This window comes from Stegostoma tigrinum, chromosome 28, assembly GCF_030684315.1.
Source record: "Stegostoma tigrinum isolate sSteTig4 chromosome 28, sSteTig4.hap1, whole genome shotgun sequence".
Classification (NCBI taxonomy): Eukaryota; Metazoa; Chordata; class Chondrichthyes; order Orectolobiformes; family Stegostomatidae; genus Stegostoma; species Stegostoma tigrinum.
The window spans coordinates 34,330,884-34,354,814 of record NC_081381.1 but is presented as its reverse complement, the minus strand read 5'-3'; the positions used below and the strand labels follow the sequence as shown (position 1 = coordinate 34,354,814).

General features: G+C 40.6%; 1 protein-coding gene across 6 annotated transcripts in view; it reads left to right on the top strand.

Moving 5' to 3' along the window:
• Window positions 1–23,474, top strand: part of vps13d (vacuolar protein sorting 13 homolog D) — a 276,898-nt gene extending 253,424 nt beyond the window's left edge. For all 6 annotated transcript variants that reach the window (XM_048561113.2, XM_059638090.1, XM_048561115.2 and 3 more), the window contains 3 exons: window positions 16,588–16,719; window positions 20,649–20,889; window positions 21,502–23,474. In XM_048561113.2, coding sequence (XP_048417070.2) covers window positions 16,588–16,719; window positions 20,649–20,889; window positions 21,502–21,633 — 505 coding nt within the window. In that variant the 3' untranslated portion in view covers window positions 21,634–23,474. The remainder of the gene's footprint in view (window positions 1–16,587; window positions 16,720–20,648; window positions 20,890–21,501) is intronic.
• The last annotated feature ends 457 nt before the right edge of the window (window positions 23,475–23,931 follow it).

Genomic DNA, 23,931 nt, shown 5'->3' with positions numbered 1-23,931 from the left:
GTCGCCAATTATTGCTCCAGTACATTGTCTCGATGCAAAGGCGTTTATCGCAACACTGAGCTCTTATTGTGGGTGGAATTTATGTTTGCATTTTGCTTTTGTGGTACTAATAATATTGGATCAACAAGAGTTCTTCAGACTTCACACCAGATAGTACATGCATTTCATTCATGGAATCATACGTGACATTTGATTTGTTGCATGTACATAAAGGAGCAAGAAAGCAAATCATTACATGGAGTACTGTCATTCCAGAAACACACGGTTTATTTGTGTATATATATTTACAGCAAATTATATAAAGCTTCACTCTTAGAAGGCAAGGCAAGTAAATTTAGAAATAGTTATCTTAAAATTTCAGTTCCAAGCAGTAAAATGTTTGCCTTCATCTGGTGGTCGCTGATAACTCTCAAATCCTCAGATGTGAGAATTTACTGTAAAATAAGATTGCAAGATGGACTGGTGCCAGGCCTGAGGTTTTTTATTTTTTTAAGGTTTAGTTTATTATTAGTCACACAAGCCCATAAGTGCAAGAATTACAATTTGGTCAGAAGCAATAAATATTTCAACAAGCAAATTAGATTTACAATAAAACTTTAACCAAAGAGCTATCCTTACAATGGAGTCCAAAGTTCCTTGAATTACATGTAAACAAAGTCTAGGCTTGTGTACACAATGATCAGTAAAGCACTGGAAACACAGTTCAGATCTTTAAACAAGTCCAAACGAATGCATAAAGTTACCAGATAATTTGTCATTGAGTGCATACCCTTTTGATTTATTTTCAACATGTTCCTGGGATGTCTGTGATGTTCACAAGATAGCACTGAGTGTCCAACCCCAGAGGCCACAAAGGTGGCTCCCCTCTTTAACCGCTGCAGCCCTCATGATGAGAATTTAAAGACTTTGGCTGTAACTAAACAAAGCCTGTACTTGTCCAAATCAGAATGCATTGAGAATTGGAAGATGTGATGTTCCAATCATGTTGCTGCTCTCATCCTCCTCTACAGGTCTCAAGAGAAAGAGACGTTGTAAGAGAAGAGCATAAGAAGTAGGAGCAGGAGCAAGCCATTTGCCCTTCTCAAGCCTGCCCAGCCAGATGATAAAATCATGATCAATATGCCCAACGCCTCAACCCCTCTTTCATGCCAGTGCCACGTAGCGCAATGTATCCACACTGCACAAATGATGAAGTGAGTAAGCAACAAATTCAGAAAAATTACAAACAAGTGAACAGCTCAGTTGTCTATAATATCTGTCATTTTGGGTGTTGTTGCAACTGTACCCATCCAGATAGGTGGTAAATATTCCATCACAACCTGATTTGTGGCACCTATATGGTGGAGAAAGTTTAAAAGGTCAAGAGGTTAATCAGTCTTCAAACAATACCTATTCTGACTCCAAATCTGATGCCATAGTTTTGAACACCACGTTCGCATAATCCTGCAAATGGGGCAACTTTCTAGCTTTAGTTCTAACCAATTTAACTTGAATTTCAAGGTTGTTTTGTGGTTTGGTTCCAGAAGTAGATAGAAGCAACAACCATTCTATAGTAATAAAGCAGAATACACTGGAAGAATTTGGCAGATCACCCATATCTGTGAAAAGAGTAATTAATATTTCAGGTTGGTGAACTTTGACTGTTCTGATGGAAGATCACAGGCTTGAATCATTAGCTCTGTTTTCTATCTCCCAGAAACTATATGATCTGCTGAGTATTCAAAACATTTTATTTCAAATTTCCACACCATCTGTATTTTGCTTTGTATTACATTGCCTGTGTTCAGATCCCACCTGTTCCAGATGTGTGCAATACCGCCTATGAGCAGAAAATAAAGAATGCTGGAAATCACAGTGGTTCAGGTAACATCAGTGGAGAGAGAGCAGGCTAATTTTTCAGATCGATTTCCAGCATTTTTTTTTGTTTTCAACACAGACACCAGCATTGCAGTAATTTGCTCCTACCACCCTCTGAGCCAGTTAGTTCGAAAATATCCAAACATTTTATCAGATCACCAGTTCTAAAGAAGAGTCATATTGGACTCAAAAACATTGGTAGAGAGAGAAACAGATGCTGCTAGAATTGGTGAGTTTCTCCAGCATTCTCTGTATTTCTTCATAGTTTTAGCATCTGCAGTCTTCTGCTTTTATCAGATGACTTCTAACTACTTCATTCCAAGTTATATTTCCATCATCTTAACATAATCCAGTTCATTCATCCAGCTTTTCATTGTGACAGATTATTGCTAAGCTTCATCCAAGGCTTTTCTAAGTGATAAGGGGAGGTGATGCCATAATAGCCATGTCACTGAACTAGTAATCCAGAGGACTGAAATCCCATCACAGCAGTCGTTAGCGTTTAAACTGATTCCATAAAAATCTGGAATTGAAAACTAATCTCTGTAATAGGAACTATGAAACTGCCATAGAGTGTCGTAGAAACCCACCTGATTCAGTAATATCTTTCAGAGAAGAAATTTGCTTTACCTGTTCTGATCTACACGTGATTCAAGACCACCAGCAATGTGGTTGACTCCAAATTACCTGCTGAAATGGCCTGGAAAGCCATTCAGTTCAAGGCCAGTTAGGGATGGACAATAAACACAATTCTTGCCAGTGACAACCACATATTATGAAGTAACAGTGGAAAAAAATGTGGACTCCTGTCAGAAAACTGGTAGCAGTGCTGTCAGACAGTGTTTTACTGCATAGAAAGAAACCTTTGTGTCCACACCAGTCCTTTAGCATCAATTCTAATCCATTTTCTAGCACGTACAGGCCAAGTATTGCTGTGGCATTTCAAGTGTTCACCTAAATTATTCTGAAACGACTAGGGGGTTCTTGCTGTACCACCCTTTAGGCAGCAAATTCCAAATACCTACATTTCCCCAAATCTCCTCAAACCCTCTTGCTGCTTGGCTCAAAAATAACTGCCCCCAGTTATTGACCCTTCACGAAGGGAAGTTTCTTCCTATCTGCCTTTTCTGTGCCCCTTCAGAGTTTGTGCACTTCAGTAAGACTGTACCTCAACCTTCTGTGCTCTAAGGAAAGCAACCCCAGACTGTCTGGACTCTCTCCATAGCTGAATCTCTCCCGCCAAGGTATCAGCTTAGTGAACCTATTCTGCACTTTTTTCTAGTGCAATCGCATCCTTTCTATAGTGTCATAACCAGTTTGCATGCAGTATTCCAACTATGACTTAACATTGTATACTGCTCAATTATAACCCTCTTGCTGTTGTAGTCAGTGCTTTGACACAAATGCAGGTATCCCATTTGTCTTTTAAAGTTTGAGTTATGTTCGTGCTGGCCATTAACACCTACGAAAGTCCTGTGTTCAACCTGCTCATGTGTACAGGCCAAATAGCTTAAAAAAAGTAGTAAAATATTGGTAATCTGACAAAGAAAAACACTGAAGGTGGGAAACACACAGCTGGTCAAATAGTATTTGTGGGAAAAACAGTATTTTGGATTCACGTGTATCAAATTCTGTTTGGTAGTCATATGAATCTTGTGCCAGTACAAGTTCGTTTAATTATAGATCCAGTGTCCTGCTTCCTTTGTACTTTTGACATAATCAATAATTTATTCCTATTATCAAGCTAATAACAACTTAGTTTGGTCAGTGACAATAAAGTAGCTGTCTATTCAGTAACAAGAAAGTAGTAGTTTGTGTGTGCTGGTATCTTGGGTAAAGGACCAAGGGCCTATTGTGTGAGAAGCATCAAATTTGAAAACAGTAAGGAGAGGGGAAGCAAATCAAGTAGCAATAACTGGAGAATATTGAGATTGAGTTTTTAAAATCTATAGGTTGGAAAAGAATAAAAAAATGAGAGGTGGGAAGTTCCACAGTTCTGAGTTCTTGAGAAAAATAATGTGTTGGGTAGGAGTTGGCGTGGTAAATCTTAATTTGGCAGTGTCAGTTGTTTCTTGTCCAAATGAAAGATTGTCTCTTTGAGTTCATAAATTGAAATTAGTCATGTAAAGATATGTTTTTAATTTGTGTATATTCCTGCTAGAAGCATTCACATGTTGTTCATAGATGTTTCAGTTCTCGATCTGAAATAAAAGAAGAATTTAAAATTTCTTACCAACTCATCTGTCCACAAGGGAACAGATCACGATTCAGGTCAAGCAAGGAAATCTTTCTGGTTTTACCTGTGCCACTAGGATAATACAGTATTAGATGCGAAGGAGATGCAATTGACCTGAGCCTGAGAGTGAAGACTACAAATGTACAGAAGCACATTCTACAAAAGAATGCTTCAAGCACAATGGACAAAACACAATGTGATTGTCTGTAAAAGACAGCAGAAGATGTCATTTCACTCTGGGCAATAATGTAAAGACAAAAATATAAGCTAATTCCAATAGTAATTTAAACATACAGTAAACAGTGGTTAGAATTCATTTGTTTTACATATATCAATAAATGATTTTGTTGTAATTTCAAAAGGGGACACTTTCAGAGACTCTACAGTCACAAAATTATGTTTTAAAAATCCACCCTCTCATGTAACAAGCCTTCCCTGTCTTTGTACCATTCTTTTTCAAACTTCAAGCATGAGTTTTTAGTTTCTATCCAGCTCTCAAAGTTTACGTAGTGAACTATTGCATTTGTTGACTTTGTTAACATTTGTTTTGAAAGGTTGTGCATGTTGGCACATGTATTCTGCTTCAGTCAGCACTGATTACGTTTTCTTTCTACATGCATCGAGGCAAAACCATGTCACAATAATCCATCCATAACGTTTGGGCATACTTTTGAAACAAGGTCACAAGGATATTTAAAAGCTCTACCATGAGACAGAAAGCTGAGAACATTGCTAAAATTCAAGGTGATGTAGAAAGCCAAGAAGGAGCTAAGAAAAAGTAGGTGGGCTACAATTTGACCCTCTTACCTGAACAGGAATTATATCCACAAAGTTAGTCAAGAGAAGTAGAGATGAAGGAAAAATATAGTGAAAAGGCAAAATGTAATGGCTTTCTATTTAATGTACACAGTTTTTAGAAGAAAATAAATGAGGCTAATGTGTATGATCTTATAGCCAGTATAGTAGATGATTACAAGGCAATCAGAACCAAGAATTAAATAAACAAGAGGTGTGACTTTTCAAAAGGAAAGATAGAGGGAAGCATGGTGGGATAGCTTTGGTTAGTATGAGATGGAATAAGTACCACAGAAAAAAAAATCTTGGATCAAAAGAGATAGACTCCACATTGATAGAGTTAAGAAATACCAAAGTGTAAGACCACTCGTGGAAGGCCCCCTAACAGTAGCTATTCAGTAAGACAGAATAAATAAGGACATATGGGAAAAGCAGTACATTAATCATCAGTGACTTTAATAGTCTTGTAGACTGGGAAATTCAAATTTACAAACGTAGTTATGAGGAAGAATTCATAGAGTGAATTTGGGATAGTTTCCAGAAACACGTGTATCTGATGAGGGATCAGAGTATTGTAGATCTTGAAATGTGTAGTGAGTAGATTTAATAAATGATCTCAGTGCAAGAGATCCCGTAGAGAATAGTAACCATACCATGGTGGAATTTAACATTCAGTTTGAGAAAGAGAAACTTGAGTTGGAAATAGATGTATAAACTTAAATAAGTGTAATTACATAGTGATGAGAACTGAGTTGACTGGAATAGACTTGGAAAGGAGTTTAACAGAAAGGATGATTTAGGAATAAATGCAAACATTGAAGAGAATAGTTCATGATTCGCAGCAATGAAGTGTATGGGTGAGGAAGAAGATGTAGACAGTATACTATAAACACAGAAGATTGACCTGATAAATAGAGGGGATACAGAAGAGGTTCACCAGGATATTACCTGGGATGAAGAAATTGAGCTGTAAAGAGAGACTAAGTAGGCTTAGAGTGCTCTCTTTATAGCAGAGAAGGCTGAGGGGGACATGATTGAAGTGTATAAGATTGAGGGGTATGAATAAGGTGAATAGAAAGCAGTAGTTCCCCTTGGTTGAGGAGTTAGTCCTGAGAGGGCATAGTTTTAGGGTAAGGGATAGGAGATTCAGGGGAATTAGGAAGAAACTTTTCACTCCGGAATCTGGAATGTGCTGCCTGGGACCGTAGTGGATGCTGGAAACTTTACAACCTTTAAAAGATATTTGAATGAGCACTTCAAATATCATAATGTTCCAGGATATGGGACAAGTGCAGGAAATTGGGATTAGCGCACTTTTAGTAGTAGTTCTATTCGTGTAAACTTGATGGGCCAAATGGCCTTTTCTACGCTATATGATTCTATGAATAGAAAACAGAATTGGAATATGGAGTGCATTTTCAGGATAGCCACCTATAACTAGTGGGATGCCACAGGGATCAGTGCTGGGGCCACAATTACTAACCATGTATATTAATGACTTGGATAAGGGGAGTGACGTACTACAGTCAAGTTTGAGGATGATACAAAAATAGGCTGGGAAGGCAAGTAGTGGGAATGACACGCAGAGTTTACAGAATTATATGGACAGGTCAAATGAGTGGGCAACAAATTGGCAGGTGGAATGTAATATGGGAAAATGAGAGCTTATGCATTTTGACAAGGAATAGAGGAACTGAATATTATTTAAATGGAGAAAAAGTGCAGAAAGCTATAGCACCAAGAGATTTCGAACTCCTGGTGCATGAGTCACAAAAAGCAAGCCTACAATTTCAGTGGGTAATAAGACCATAAGATTCAGGAGGACAATTAGGGCATTCAGCCTATCAAGTCTGCTCCAATATTTGAACTAAAAATCAAAAGGAAGAAAGAGAGAAAATAGCTGAGGTCAAAATTAGGAAATAATATTAAAAACAGACAGTAAGTGCTTATTATATGAAAAGAAAGAGAGAGACCAACGGTAGTATATCTTTCTCAAACCCATTGTCCTGCCTTCTCTCTCTAACCGTAAATCCTCTTACGAATCAACAACCTATCAATTTCTATCTTAGCTCGATGACTTGGTTTCCATACCCTTCTGTGGCAATGAGCTCCTCAGAATCACCACCCTCTGGCTGAAGAAATTTCTCCATCTTAGTTCTACAGAGTTGTGTCTTCACTATGAGGTTCTCCCTCAGGTCCTGGTCTCTCCTACTAGTGAAAATATCTTCTCCACATCCATTCTATGCAGCCCTGTAAGTCTCAATCAGATCCCCAACACGCTCTCCCCATCCTTCTAAACACCTTTTGGTACAAACCCAGAGTCGTCAATCCACTCTTCATGTGGCATGACGTTCATCCCCAGGATCATTCTTAAAAATGTCCTTTGGACCCCCTCTAAGGCCATGACATCCTTTCTTATATACAGGGCCCAAAATAGGGAAGGTTAATCAACTGTTCCTTTTATTTCGAAGAAAGTGGAATATGAAAATACAGAAGCCTCGCTGTAACTATACAAAGTAGTACTCAGGTTACAGCTGGAATACTGTGAACAGTGTTTGGCCCCTCGTCTAGGGAAAGATAAAATGATATTAGAGGCAGTACAGAGAAGTTTCACTAGTTTGATTTCCGGTATGGAGGGATTTTCTTAGACAGAGAGGTTGGGTAAGTTGGGCTTGTACGCATTTGAGTTTAGAAGAATGAGGGGAGCCTGTTGAAGCATATGAGATCCATAGGGGGAGTTGACAGGGTGGTGTCTGGACAGGATATTTCCCTTAACCCAACAGTCTTGAACCAGAGGGCATAATTTCAGAGGGAGGGGTCACCTATTCTTTCTCATTTCCCCGACAAAGAAGCTACACTACAAAGCTTGTGTTTTCATATAAACCTGTTGGAGTATAACTCGGTTATACTCACCCTCAACAACTTCTCTTTTGACTCCTCCCACTTCCTACAGACAGACATTAACCGCCTCAACCTCTCCACCCCTCTCACCCACTCCAACCTCTCCCCCGCAGAATGGGCAGCCCTCTGCTCCAACCCCAACCTCACCATCAAACCCGCAGACAAGAGTGGCGCAGTGGTAGTATGGCGCACTGACCTCTACATCGCCGAGGCCAGACGCCAACTCTCTGACACCACCTCCTACCGCCCCCTCGATCGTGACCCCACACCCGAGCACCAAACAATCATCTCCAACACCATTCATGACCTCATCACCTCAGGGGACCTTCCAACCACAGCCTCCAACCTCATTGTTCCCCAACCCCGCACGGCCCGTTGCTATTTCCTTCCCAAAATCCACAAACCTGCCTGCCCTGGTTGACCCATCGTCTCAGCCTGCTCCTGCCCCACCGAACTCATCTCCACCTATCTGGACTCCATTTTCTCCCCTTTGGTCCAGGACCTCCCCACCTACGTCCGTGACACCACCCATGCCCTCCACCTCCTCAAGGACTTCCAATTCCCTGGCCCCCAACACCTCATCTTCACCATGGACGTCCAGTCCCTATACACCTGCATTCCGCATGCATATGGCCTCAAGGCCCTCCGCTTCTTCCTGTCCCGCAGGCCCGACCAGTCCCCCTCCACCGACACCCTCATCCGCCTAGCTGAACTCGTCCTCACCCTCAACAACTTCTCTTTTGACTCCTCCCACTTCCTACAGACTAAGGGGGTGGCCATGGGCACCCGCATGGGCCCCAGCTATGCCTGCCTCTTTGTAGGTTACGTGGAACAGTCCCTCTTCCGCACCTACACAGGCCCCAAACCCCACCTCTTCCTCCGGTACATTGATGACTGTATCGGCGCCGCCTCTTGCTCCCCAGAGGAGCTCGAACAGTTCATTCACTTCACCAACACCTTCCACCCCAACCTTCAGTTCACCTGGGCCATCTCCAGCACATCCCTCACCTTCCTGGACCTCTCAGTCTCCATCTCAGGCAACCAGCTAGTTACTGATGTCCATTTCAAGCCCACCGACTCCCACAGCTACCTAGAATACACCTCCTCCCACCCACCCTCCTGCAAAAATTCCATCCCCTATTCCCAATTCCTCCGCCGCATCTGCTCCCACGATAAGACATTCCACTCCCACACATCCCAGATGTCCAAGTTCTTCAAGGACCGCAACTTGCCCCCCAAAGTGATCGAGAACGCCCTTGACTGCGTCTCCCGCATTTCCCGCAACACATCCCTCACACCCTGCCCCCGCCACAACCGCCCAAAGAGGATCCCCCTCGTTCTCACACACCACCCCACCAACCTCCGGATACAACACATCATCCTCCGACACTTCCGCCATCTACAATCCGACCCCACCACCCAAGACATTTTTCCATCCCCACCCCTGTCTGCTTTCCGGAGAGACCACTCTCTCCGTGACTCCCTTGTTCGCTCCACGCTGCCCTCCAACCCCACCACACCCGGCACCTTCCCCTGCAACCGCAGGAAATGCTACACTTGCCCCCACACCTCCTCCCTCACCCCTATCCCAGGCCCCAAGATGACATTCCACATTAAGCAGAGGTTCACCTGCACATCTGCCAATGTGGTATACTGCATCCACTGTTCCCGGTGCGGCTTCCTCTACATTGGGGAAACCAAGCGGAGGCTTGGAGACCGCTTTGCAGAACACCTCTGCTCAGTTCGCAACAAACAACTGCATCTCCCAGTCGCAAACCATTTCCACTCCCCCTCCCATTCTTTAGATGACATGTCCATCATGGGCCTCCTGCAGTGCCACAATGATGCCACCCGTAGGTTGCAGGAACAGCAACTCATATTCCGCCTGGGAACCCTGCAGCCTAATGGTATCAATGTGGACTTCACCAGTTTCAAAATCTCCCCTTCCCCAACTGCATCCCTAAACCAGCCCAGTTCGTCCCCTCCCCCCACTGCACCACACAACCAGCCCAGCTCTTCCCCTCCACCCACTGCATATCAAAACCAGTCCAACCTGTCTCCGCTTCCCTAACCTGTTCTTCCTCTCACCCATCCCTTCCTCCCACCCCAAGCCGCACCCCCATCTACCTACTAACCTCATCCCACCTCCTTGACCTGTCCGTCTTCCCTGGACTGACCTATCCCCTCTCTACCTCCCCACCTATACTCTCTCCACCTATCTTCTTTTCTCCCCATCTTCGGTCCGCCTCCCCCTCTCTCCCTATTTATTTCAGAACCCTCCGCCCATCCCCCTCTCTGATGAAGGGTCTAGGCCCGAAACGTCCGCTTTTGTGCTCCTGAGATGCTGCTCGGCCTGCTGTGTTCATCCAGCCTCACATTTTATTATCTTGGAGTATAACTTGGTGTCATGTGACTTCTGACTTTGTCCACCCCAGTACAACTCCAGCACCACCACATTTAAGGCGGAGATAAGAAAGATATTTTTATTTTGAGGATAGTTAATTTGTGGAATTATTTTCCACAACAGGCTGTGAAGGTTGGATCATTAAGCATATTCAAGACTGAAATGGACAGAGATTTGTCATCAGTAAAGATACTGAGGATTATGGAATTAAGGCAGGAAAGTGGAGTGAAGAATTATGAGATTAACCATGATCTCATTGAATGGTGGAGGAGACTTGATGGTTTACTGCTGATCATACATTTTATGGTCAAATGCTTAACTTGCCAACGACAGTCACATTCTTATTTTTAAGAGAAAATTGCTTTTCCTGCCCAAGGGTCTCAGCAGGAAGTAACAGTACTGTTTGATAGGTTTTTTCGTGATAGAAAATACTGAGTAGGGGTTACACAGTCTAGATTTCTTCCATCATTTCTGTGGATGAAGTTAAAATTAAAATTAAATTGCCTTTTTGTAGGTTGATTATTCAAAAAGAAGCTCTGATCAGCAGGCCTACATTGCTGTGAAGTTCATTCAGTGAGCAGGCTTTCGGTGTCAGCCTCAGTAACTCCTCTAAGTCTGTACCTTTCATGTCACTAGTGTTTATCTAAATCCTGTTGACTGAGAACAGAATCAGGCTCTGCTTTGATGTCCACAGTCAAGTAACTTGCCAGTGTTCTATTTCTCGATATGCATGTAAGAATTAGTATTTGTTAACAAGGTTATTGAGGTATGCCGATAGATCAGTTCATTTGGCATAAAACTAAAAACAAAATCGTGTTTTATTTAGGAAAGAGTTGGAACAGAGCAAAATAATATCAAACATTATTATAATTGTTTTAAAATGTGGCTGTAATCACGTGGCCTGCCTGTTGATGTGTTGATTTTGTTTTTTTACTTGACGTTTTGTAATTGTATGAAAAATGAAGCCTTGAGACATGCAGGATTAAAGTCCTCATTCAGTATGCTTTTGTTTAATAAAGCGCTGTTTACTGACTTATCTCCACACACAGGTTCATGGTTGATTTTTAAATTGAGATATAAACCAGTTTAAATGGGATGGAGCAGCAATAAACAATGTAAAAGAACTCTGAATGTTACTGCGCTAACAAGGGACTGTCGGATTGGCCTGCACGCTATATACTGTGTCCGTGGCCTCCTCCTGAACTCGCCTGATTTCCATTTGGAGCAAACAGTCCCTTGGCTGAACTAACAATCCTCCAGCCCACAAAATGGGGCTGCTTTAGCAGACTAACAAAAGGAGGCCCACGTGTTGGTGGCCAGCCCAGGAATGCTGTGTTTTACTTTATGCTCTCTAAATCCAACGGGCATGTCAAAAATGGAGAATATGAGCCGCACAAGCAATATGAAAGGGAGTATTTGTCCCACTGATTGCAGACTGGCCTGTGGCCAGGGCTGAGGCTGACCGTCAGCTGAACCATGTCGCTAGGCGTGTAGCAGAGCTGATCAGTGGGCAGGAGCCAATGAGTAAGCAGGCATCAGCCAAGAGTTTACACACAAAAGAGAATTTGTGTTCCACTTAACTCCCTCACTCCAGTAGTAACACACGCTGTCTGGGCCACAAGTAACCCTTGCACTATTACACTTCACACCTGAATTAATTCAGTAGGGCCTGGGGTCCTGTTTGGTAAATGGATTTAATTAGGAGACATCCTTTCTATAAAAAATGTTTTTAATTGAGACCTGTTAAGAAACTTGTTTCTTACATGGTCTCCATAACACTGTGAGGAATTGCACATTTCTCTGTGGAAATTACTGATCTTAAGTAGATCCAGTAATATTTATGAATCATCCTACTCTTCATTGATTATTGTACACTGGTTATGTGATTTACAGAGGACTGAGCTGTTGCCACCTCTGCAATCCACTACACTTCAACTTTTGTCTGACGCTTTTCTCTGGATATGCAAGTGCTTCACAGTCTTGTGTGAAGTGCCATTGTACACAACTTTACAGAGCTTCTATTTAAATAGGCTAATGCCTTCATTAAAATAACAAGCAAGGCAACTTCATACCATTGCATAAAATTTGCATGGTGTAATTTCAAAGCCACTGATTGATCAGTTCAATGCACGTTAAAGTTGGTAATGTCTCATTCAGAGTTGTTGGTGTTGAAGCACCTAATTGCCCAATAAAATCAACACCCCTTCCAAACTAGCTAAATTATTTTGGTAGAAAATCTGACAATTTTCTTTCACTGTGAACTTCAGCATCCTTCCCACCACCAGTAACAAGTAACTAATGAGTAGTTTCTATGTCATATTACTTCCTTAGTTTTCTCCAGTTTTTTTTACCTTATCCATCCATCCTTGGCATTGTCAATCCCCCAAAACCAATGCAGAGATGAAATTTTGAAAAACAGCTTGCATAATTTTTCATTGGGGAAAATGTAAAGAAATATAATGCAGGTCTGTAAAAGTAAAGTATATAAAAGATTGTGATTTGCTATTTTGCTTGAATGGTGAGCACGCCATATATTTAGAGTACAAAATTCAGAACTGAAAACAAAAGATGGAGAGAGAGCAAGCTAACATTTTGAGTCCAGATTACTCTTCGGAGCTGACCAGCTGGTGGTAGGAGCTGGAATTGACGTTTTCATTTGGAATTACTCATCAATGAGGCATGTGCATAACAAAGAGACCTTTCAGAATTTCCAAGTCCGTAAAATTCAAATATGAGTTAATCTAGCACACAAGAAACATAAGCACAGTGATAACTGAGGGATCTGGACTACAGTGACTGGGATTCCAGGGCCAATAGTTGAACGTAGCCTTGGGCCACAAATTTAAAGAATGATGGTGAAAGAAATATAATGGCACCTTTCACAACCTCAGTGTCCTAAAACATCATTCAGGCAATGAAATACTTGCAAAGTGTAACCATTGTTATGCATCAGCTAGCTTGCACGCAGCAAGGTCCTGGGTAGTATTAGCAAGATATTTTTGGTCATATTGGTTAACGGATAAATATTGACTCTGACATTGGTGAAAATTGTTGAGTGCTGTGGAATCTTTAAACCCACCTGAGAAAATAGATGGATCTTCACTTAAATAACTCACATGAAAGACAGCTTTTGGTAATGAAGCATACCTTCAGAAATGAATTAATATATCAGCCTAGCTTGCATAAAATCTCTGGAGTGAGATTGCAACACATCTTTTAAACTCTGAGGCAAAAGTGGTACTCCTGATCTAAGACTGACATGCAGATATCTCTGCCCTTAATTGGTTTAGAAAGCAAATCCCTTAAAATAATCATGTATGGACTCCAGATTGAGTGGAGTTGATTGGTGCTACATCCTTTTGTGTCCTTGTGCTTATTTTATAACACAAATAAAGATGTATGTATGGCTGTTACTTGAGGGATGTACTCTATAATTATGCCCCTCCAATCAGCTTTTATTAACTGACTTCTGAAACGTTCACTTGTCACATAGTCATAGTGGCACGTAGAGCTGAAATGCTCTGCTGATCAGGACTGTCCACTTGCTGTGTGGGCTGGACGCTTAGGTTCAACAGCCAGTCCAATCTCCCACGCTGAATTCACGCACAACAGTAAGTCTTGAGTTAAAGATGTTTACTGTGCACCTGTCTTGCAAACTATACAGTTGCACATACCACCTTGCCTCTAGACTGGAGCATTTTCTCCGTTCACCCAGGATACTGCTGGCTCTTCACCGAGCTCCATGTGTTTAGTGTACAATACTCTGCAGTATCCGTGCTTTCAGGAAATCAATGAAGCATTTGTTCTACTTTCACATCAGTCTTTCAGCATTTCTGTCCAGCTGCTCCTGTTCCAGCCCACAGCTGTGGCTGTCAGCCTTAAGATCATAAACTCCCTTCACTCTAATTGTAACAGAGGTGTTTGCACTTTTCCTTCTGGCATTCCAACTAATAGTCTCAGCAGAATTTCCTAAACGTTAAGGTGCAGTGTTTAAATTTGGAAACTACACGGGCATGAGTTAGCTGTTCATTGAGTGTATGTTCCCTTATAAAATCTGCAAGAATTAATTACTGTTCTTGATCTTGTAACCTCTGAACTGCTCAGGCAGGGGCACAGTCTTAATTATCTGGCAAAAATAACTGAAATCAGAGGCATCTAAAATGATAGCTCTGGAAATACCCTAGCCTAGGCGAACAACACGACCATGAATGGTAAATGTGCAAACCCTTCATCTCAGAGCCACATTATGACTACCTTACTTCAGAATCTGTATGTAGAGGGAAGGGTGGATGAGAATTGAAGTATGAATGTATGTGCCAGATTTCCATTGGGTGTTACATTAAACACTTGAAAACATCAGTATAAAGAAGTTTAGTGCTAATTATCCGTAAGATATCTTCAGCTAATTGTTAAACTTTTATGATTGCTTGTATGGAAAGTTCAGTGACATTTGATTCAGTTACTTGTTTTCCTACCCCCTGCTTAATATTTGCTTCAGCCTTTTTTAGATATTTGCATTACTGCTTGTTTTGATGCTTTCAAATGTTTGATTGCTTTACTTTTCTTATTGCATATTTCTGCTATTTATTTATTTTAAAAGTATTTTTCACCCATCCACTTATTTTCATCAGCTTCTGCAGTGATTTTCCTTCTAATTCACTAAAACCACAAAATGGGGGTTTTTTATGCAGAAAATTGGTTGGACCTGTATTGCTTTAACAGAAGCATGGGTGAGAGAGATTAAGGAGAAGTAGTTGAATGTTTGAAACAATTCAAATGTTATGGGGAAGAAATAAGGAAAAGGGAACATTTAATGAATTTAGAGCGCTAAAAAAGCAACAAAGAAAGTAAGGCACAAAAAAGAAATGCTAAAGCTTGCAAGTGAGTTTAACATTAACTTTTTTTTAAACAAAACAACCTGCTAAAGAGAAATGTGAACCCATTAAATACACTTTTACAGATAATACTTTAATGGATGATAAAGAACTACTAAAGTTGTTAGAATTCGCATTCATTTACGGTGTCCATGTTCCTGGTGGGCCTGAAAGCCAGCTCCTTTGAAATTGTAATTATCTAAGCTAGCAATTTGCGCACAAGGTTTTTCTGATCCTCTATTTTTGTAACTGATTTGCAATTTTCTTTCCATACCTTGGCTACAACCCGGCTAAATAAATTTCAGTCTTTTGACACCTTTACTGAATGTATTTAATGGGTGCCAAAGGATATGCAGAGAGAATGCTAGTCCAGGCTTTGGTGGTGGAGCACACTTAACTACTGGTTAAATAATTGTGGTTTATCTGTTAATTACTTCTGATGGATGATGCTTTTGTTGTCTTCCCATGACATTTAACGCTGCCTTTGAGGTAGCAATAGCATTCTGTTTAACAGAAGCCAATTAAAGTGATATAATAAAAGAAAAATACAGTGGAAGTTGGAAATTTGAAATAAAAACAAAGTACTGAAAATGCTGAACAGTTCTGGCAGCATCTCTGGAGAGAGATACTGAGTTAATGGTTCAAGTTGAACTAATTAATGTAGTATTTTGCAAATATTTAATTTATTATGTAACATAAAACTTGTGCAAAAATGAGATTTACTGTACACTAATAATGAGCATCAATACATGTCACATTCAGGCTTATTCAGCATCAACTGTTAAACCTCACGAGATAAAACCGTAATACATGGGAGCAGAATTAGGTCATTCAGCTCATAGAGTCGCCTCCGCCATTCAATCAGATCATGGGTCATCTGAATACCCTCAACTCCATTTTTCTGCCTTATTCCTATAACCCTCCATTTCCTTACTGTTTAAAAATCTGTCTATCAGTGCTGAGGAAGGGTCACCGGACCCAAAACGTTAATTCTGTTTTCTCCTCCACAGATGCTGCCAGACCTGCTGAGCTTTTCCAGCAACTTTGTTTTTGTTCCTGATTTACAGCGTCCGCAGTTCTCTTGGCTTTTATTTTGTCTGTCTTAGCCTTGAATACGCTTAACAACCCAGCCTCGACAGCCCTAAGTAGCGAAAAATTCTATAGATTCTCTACCCTCTGAGAAATCCTCCTCATCTCCATCTTAGTCTCAGAATAAGTGATCATTCGTTTATGTCCTTTAGTCCTAGACCCTCCTACAAAGGGAAAACAATATTTCTGCATTTCCCCTTTTAAATCCCCTAAGAATCTTGTGTGTTTCAATAAAAGCTGACTCAATGACCAGCAAGCAATTATATAGAGATAGTAGGAACTGCCGATGCTGGAGAATCTGAGATAACACGGTGTGAAGCTGGATGAACACAGCAGGCCAAGCAGCATCAGAGGAGCAGGAAACGATGTTTCGGTATATCCTGAGCAGTCAGGTGTTCTAATTGATCTATCCTGTGTTACATTTCAAACAGGATGCTTAACCAGAGAGTTCGAAGGCCACGCTGTTGCATTGGACCTCACCGCCTCCTACCCAGATACAGTGAGAAACAGGCCGAAGGACAGGAGCAGCTTTTCAAAGTGACTGACAATATTCAGGCTGAATTGTAAGTTACCAGTATCGTGTCTTCCTCCATCCACACATTACTTCCAGCGTTTAAATGATACTACTATTATTCTGCTTGGGTAGTGGCATAAATTTGTACATGTGAGATGCATCAAAACACTATATAAACCTGCTAAAGTCAGTTGCCAAGTTATCAAGAGGAGAATAGCCTACTTTTGGGAAATTTTTATATCACTTTAATCATTACCTTATCATCTATCTTCTCGGTAAGACCATTGCCTTAACTACTGGAGGCTAGCAGTCTGTGTGGAGTTCAGAAGCACTGCATTAGAAAACACCAGCTTCAGCCCAGATCTTTATTCAGTTAAAACAAGGCTGCTATGATAGACCTCAGCTCTGCTGAGCTAGACGGAGAAACTGAGCTGTTTTCCTGAGTGCTTGCTGGTAACGTCTGCTAGAAAATGAGCTTTCATGAGCATTATCTGTATTGCCATCCGAGGTAAAATGGTCTGCTATCATATACTACTTAGGGCCATGCAAGAAGAAACACTAATTTTGCAGGGGAAGGTATCAAAGAACTAAAGGATCATTATGTTTGTGGCAGAAAAAATCTCAGTGCTGTGATGTAATTTGTAAAGCAGTGCTATCATGGCCTGCTGGGAATGGAGAATTCTCCAAACATTACAAATAGATTTTCTGAAATAAATGCAAACATGGAAAATAACAGTGTAAATCATAGGATTTTTAATGCGTCATGGTGGAAAGTTCATTGAAACCTCTTTTTTTTCTTGTAATGCTGCTGCAGTCTTACAGGATTAAGTGACGCAATGACTTGTTTTTCAGTGGACTGTTGCAGGATTGTCTGTTTTGATGAAGAACATATCTGATTTGAGAGAGGACAATGAATAATTAATTGAATTTTAATGTAAAGTATAATAGTTGCAGTCATCACTGGTGACAGCAATTGCATCTAGGATTTGAAAATTGTGCAACACTCAAAGAAGTCACGTGGTCTGTTATAAAAATGCTGGCTGTCAAAAAGAGCTAACCATTTAATTATGCTATCCAGTCTTTCTCCCATAATTCTTAAAAAATTCAAATATTCGTCCATTCCCTTTTATACAGTTCTGTGATTCTGCTCGCACAACTATCTGCTTCCACGATAGAATGGATGTACTTGCAGCTCTACGCTTCTTTTACAGAGTCAGCTGTCACTAACAGTTTAAAAGAGATTAAGATATATTTGACTAGCAATTTTTAAACACATCATCTCTACATGTCGTGGTATGTGACATGTACTCCATATACTCCATGATCCACAGCCTTTACTATATGAGAGGTCTATTTTATCTTAGTCTAGTCTTTTTGCACAGTGCGTATGTGTATAGACTTTGCTTTGTCCCCAGCTGTCTGTCATAAAATCCTGATGTCTCTCCTGTTTCCTGGCTTGTTGACAGGCACAGTGTCACGCAGTAAACATTTGTTCTCTGTTAACCCTGTTTGAACATACAGTAATAACTAGGGACAAAGCCTTTGAATCCTTTGTTGGTAAAGAAGTTAAAACTTCAAAGCTTGATTTTTTTTTAAACTTTGTTGCTCCTCCAGCCTTCAGATGGTTTTGAGAGTGAAGCCACTGTTCTTCCTAAGCGATTCCAGATGCGTGGAATCTCAGCCAGTGTTTCATTTCCCGGCCAGCACAGGATAATTGCTTTCTGCTTTGCAGTGGCAATCCTACAGTACCTAGAGGATTACATCATGCAGACTTGGTTTTTTATTTCAAACCATCGTGAACTACCTGAGGGGTCTGTCTTCAAACCTCCTGGAATCTGTCAATCTGCCCCCACCATGATCACAACCATCACAGCAAATTCCCAGAACATTGATGCTAGAAGTAAAATACAAACTTCATTCCCAAATGTGCCAGTTTGATGTTGTGCAGACTTGGTTTTTCAAATCTTTTGATTTTTCACAAAAGCGCGCATTCTACAGCATGTCATTCAAATAACCATTCTTTCTTTATGTATGAGCTTTGAAGCTGCTGGGCATTAAAGCTGACACCAAATCTGTAATCTGGCATGTACATGCATGTATACTTACCAACACTGGATATGAATCGAAGGCAAGGATCGCAACCACATTTTTTTCCTTTGGCCAAGGGATAGAGCACCAATTGTGGCATCAATATTTGTTCCTTTACTGGCTGAAAACGAAATAATTTAGTGCATGCTCAGAGGGGAGTATGATCCCAGAAGACTTAGTGAGCACTTCGCATTCCATCGTGTCATCTAAGTGGCCTTTATTCAAAAACTGCCTTTAATCTGACTTCTAGAACCTATATTGTAGTTTGTTCTGTCAGTGTATTTTTAATTTATTTTCTGTCCAGTGCTTTACAGCCACACCATTTGTAAAAGTGGATTGTTATGCAGCAACTGCAGTAGCCATTTTGAGGCAGTTACTTTCTCAAACATTTACTCCCCCCTTCAACCCCTGGCCCTCTACCCCACGCAGTCCTTCCTCCCCATTGCATTAGTTTGAACCCGGAACTTGTATATGCAAATGAAGCATCAGAAACATTAACATCATTCTTCCTCAGAAACAACTCACAAATTGTCAGCAAGATGAATAGCCAGTTAATATGCTTTTTGAGCTGCTCTTTGGAGCAGTGATGATGAGCAGAACACCAAGGCAATTATCTTCTTTTAAATGATACCATAAAACCTTTGACATAATCTAAACAGACAGGAGGGGCCTTGGTTTTGTATTTCATCCAAAGATGCCTCTGACAGTGCAGCACTCCCTCAGTACTGCTGGCTCACAGCGCTCATGTCCTAGTTATGTTATTACACCCACAACCTTTCAACAGGCTTAGAAAAGCAACTAAGCCAAAGAAATTTTTAAAACATGAAATACTTTTGGTTGTAATTTAGGTTCTATATCTTGTTCAGAAATCAGTGGATTGTAAAATCGGGCCGAGTGAATGCTGGGTGACCCTGAGCTCGGTAACATGATAGTTCTAGCTAATGACAAGGAAAGACAGCATCAGTTTGTTATGGTGCGTGTGCATTGAATGGAGTAGGGAAAGGACTGGCATTTATTTAGCACTTCATGACCACCATGTACTTAAAACACTTCACAGCCAATTAGGAGGAAGAATGTATCGAAATAGGGCAAGAAAATTATGTCTAGAGGAAGACATGGTACCTCTATTGATGGATAAAATGACTGTCAAAGTTTACTTTGGAATTTCACAGTGTTGTTAAACTAGATGTAAAATTTCTGAACTCTTTTGCATTCAAGTTATTGCACTTCAGCAGAAAGTGATGCTTGGAAGAAAAAGAGTTTGAAGATAGTTGATTTTTGACCTGCAGCTCCATCCATTATACTGATCAGGCAGAAAGTTATGGGTTGGACATCTGTAGTTTCTGACGTGTATGTGTTCTGCCAGCTGGTGGGAAAGCCTGATCACAAGTATGCCCATATACTTCCTATCATCTCATTTCCTACAAAGTCAAATATTTATGATTAAATAATGGTATTCCTCCTCAAGTTACAGAAACAAAACACTGCAAAATGTAAATCATGCTTTTTAGCCACACCAGTATTTTCACTTATTTCTTTACAATGAACTTTGCCCACTATCTATTGATATCACTTCCACCGGTCTTTCCATTAACTGAAACAACTGTCCTAATAATTGTGGTGGAGAGCTGGATGAACACAGCAGGTGAGGCAGCATCGGAGGACAGGAAAGCCAATGCTTCAGGTCCAGACCAGAAAAGTCAGCTTTCCTGCTCCTCTGATGCTGCCTGGCCTGCTGTGTTCATCCAGCTCTACACCTTGTTATCTCAGACACCAGCATCGACAGTTCCTACTATCTCTGTCCTAATAATTGTGTTTTGACGCCACCTGAGAGTTTTATTTTAACAAAAATTAACCAGTGCAATTGCTGTGTTTCTTTTGCTTTTCCAGTTTCATTGCTGTGGAACAGATTGACAGTTACTGTGTTCTCATATCATCGAAGGCAGTGTACTTTTTGAAGCATGGCGACTATATTGACAGGGATGCCATTTTCCTGGAGGTCAAATATGATGACCTGTACCACTGCCTCATCACAAAGGATCATGGGAGGGCTTATTTACAGCTGACAAAAAAGGCTGAAAGTTCAAGCAGTGGTGTGGCCATACCTGGGCCATCACATCACAAACCAATGGTAAGTGTTAAAACTCATTTTACTCAGTGTAATTGCGTTGTGAGACAAAATAGTTCCCTGGTTTAATTCCAGAGTCCATATTGAATCATCTTATCTAAGCTGAAACAACAGTTGGGGTGTTTGAGATTTAATCCTTGATTCCTGAACTAGGGAAGCAGAAAATATTAGGTAGACTTTATACTTCTGATCAGGTGAGCACAGGACTTGCATCTGTCTCCCTGCAACTCTGAAATACTTTTGATACTCACTAAATAGGTTCACATCTGAAGCTCAGCCATTTCAGAGACACATTGACAGTACCTGTGCAACCAGTATGAATCAACATTTCAGGTAAGAGAAAAGTAAAAATGGGAGAGGTTAGAGTCCTACATTCTAACGAACAGAGTTGCCGAAACTGCTCTCAAGCCCTGGCAACCCATCAAAACCCAAGCATCTGAATTTTCTTTGCATACATATTTGTAGGACATGCTTCAGAGGGTTGGTGGAGACTTAATGGCCAAATGGGCTCTTTCTGGCATTTTAGGGATTCTATGATAATCTTTAACATACGTGAATGATTGACATTATATGTTTGTCGTTGATGTTTTCTCGAACATGTGTTTCTATTTCTAGGTCCATGTGAAATCAGAGTCTCTTGCACTAAAGATCTCACAAGAAATTAATTACGCCAAAAGCCTCTACTATGAACAGCAGCTCAAGTTGCAAGCCACCCAGAACCAAGAGAACCTGGAGCTGGACTCCTAGAAGTCTTTCTAGAGAACAATCATTTATAATACAAGTCCTGTGACAGACAACATTGATTCTCATGAATGGTAGTATATTATCTGAGTACGCATCTCATGAACTAATTTCATTTGAACCTCAGTTTAAAGCCTAGTTGAAGCAAACAGGTGAGGGATTGATGATATGCTTAGGTTTGGAGACAGTTTATTACAAGATGCGGAGCAGGTTCTGTTCAAATTGTATTTTACATTTTATATATTGTATTTACAGAGAAAAATTGTGACAAGAGTTGAGAGTTCTTTATATTTTACTAATCTGTACATACCTGTAATATTACTTTAATGTAAATATTTAGAAAAGCTCACAGGAACAATTTGTGTACAGAAGCTGCATTTAGAACTAGCTGCAGCATAATGTAACAGATTACTTTATTGCACTAGTATGCATTTCATTTCTCGGGCAGTGCATGCCCTATGCAGTGTACAGGGAAATAGCATTTGCGAAAAGAGTTACCAGGCCCACGGCTACTCTTTCCAGATGTTTGCTTGTCACACAACTTAGAGTCACTGCCTTTGCAAATTGGTAAACCAGATGAATTGTTAGCACAAATAGGGAAAGCAGTGGGTTGAGGGGGAAATTATATAGTATCAGCATGGGTATAGATGCAAAAAGTGTATTTCTGTGATGCAGTATTACCAGGTCACTTTTCTGACAATGTGTGAAAGTGACAGTGAGATGACTGCTGCCCTCTAGGCAATAAGTGGTTAAGTCAGATGGGGAGGATATTATCTGGTGTGGTTTAAAATTTCAGCCAGAAGCACAGGGATATGCATAAAAATTCCATCCACCCTCTCTTCAGATTGAATAAAGTTATCATCAATTAAGAAAATCCTCTTTCTCCTCATCCTTACACTCTGGCTTCTGTCAAAAGAGCACAAAGTAATAGCAAGCAGTGAATTGATTGCAGAATGCTGTGCACTTGCCTGTTGAGAAGTAGCCGTTGAATGTGGTCAGATTCTGATGGGATTTGGAACAAGTCTATGACAGAGTACTATCTGTGTAACCACAGCTGCACTGAGACCTATTGTAAGTATACAAAGTGTGTACATGGGTGCACATGCTCAGAAAACGTTTATAGTATTACAGCTAGAAAATTAGCTCTCTAGAAAAGGAAAGACTATAACTTAAAAACTCCAATTATAATGCAGAGGGGTTTTATCTCTGCACTGTATGCACAACATGTGTTGGACAAATCTCTGCCACTATTTTCTGTTATTGTAAGAGGAATCAGGAATAATACATCATGGTATTCAAACAATGGTTGGTTTGATGAGGAGAGCTGAATATTAGAGTGACCATCCAGTAGACTGCCAGGTTTAGTGACTGCACAGTAATTTTGAAGACCAAACAAAAAGTGACCGACCAAAGACTCCATACGTGTGCAGGTGTCCAAAGTGGACAAAGTTGTATTTTCAGGGAGCCCACAGTAAGGAGACAGCTGTATCCAACCTGTTCAATCATATACTATAAGCTGTACAGCAGATGATGTGTAATCTGATAATATTTGAGAGTCACTGATTGTTTGATTCAGAAGAGATCCTGATCAGCTTGCTTTGCTGCATGAGATTCTGATCAGCCTGCTATGGTGGTAGGCTCCAGCAGAACTGTGTTTGGAGTTGCTATTCCTGCTTTCCTTCTAAGGCACCATCTTTGAGATAATTTTACAAGTTTTCCCAGATTTGGTGGGTGGACGGTATGGGTTGGAGTGAGATAGGTTTATATATTCCTGCAAGGGACATGTAACAAAAAAAAATGATTTTACCATCCCCACTCAAACCCAGCAACATAATTGATTTTTTGTGAATTTTTATCATAAAATAAAATGAATTATTACAAAAGTCATGTTTGAGTGTAATACTTTGCAGTTTGCACAATCCATGGCATTTTAGAACTGTTTCTAAGACTGAGCTGAGAGTGCAGTAAGTGGCAGTACAGAGCATATTAAAATGAAATTGAATATAAAATAAAAGCTGGTCCATCTCTGGAACTCGCTCAGGCAGATGACTTAAGAATGTGAGGAGGACTGTGTCATATATTCATGGAAGGAATCTCAATCTAGTTTATAATGGCTGTGGGTTCACAGCACAAAATGGGCATTCTGCAGCTCATCATAAGAATGCAAAGCCTGATTGTTGGGGGAAGTTGAAACCTTACTCTGGTTCGGGAAGAGGTGTGTTTCAAATTGGTGCCAGAGTGCACAGCTAGAGAAAACAGAGAAGTGTTACTCTGCATCTTCTCCTGCACAATATCCACCTATCT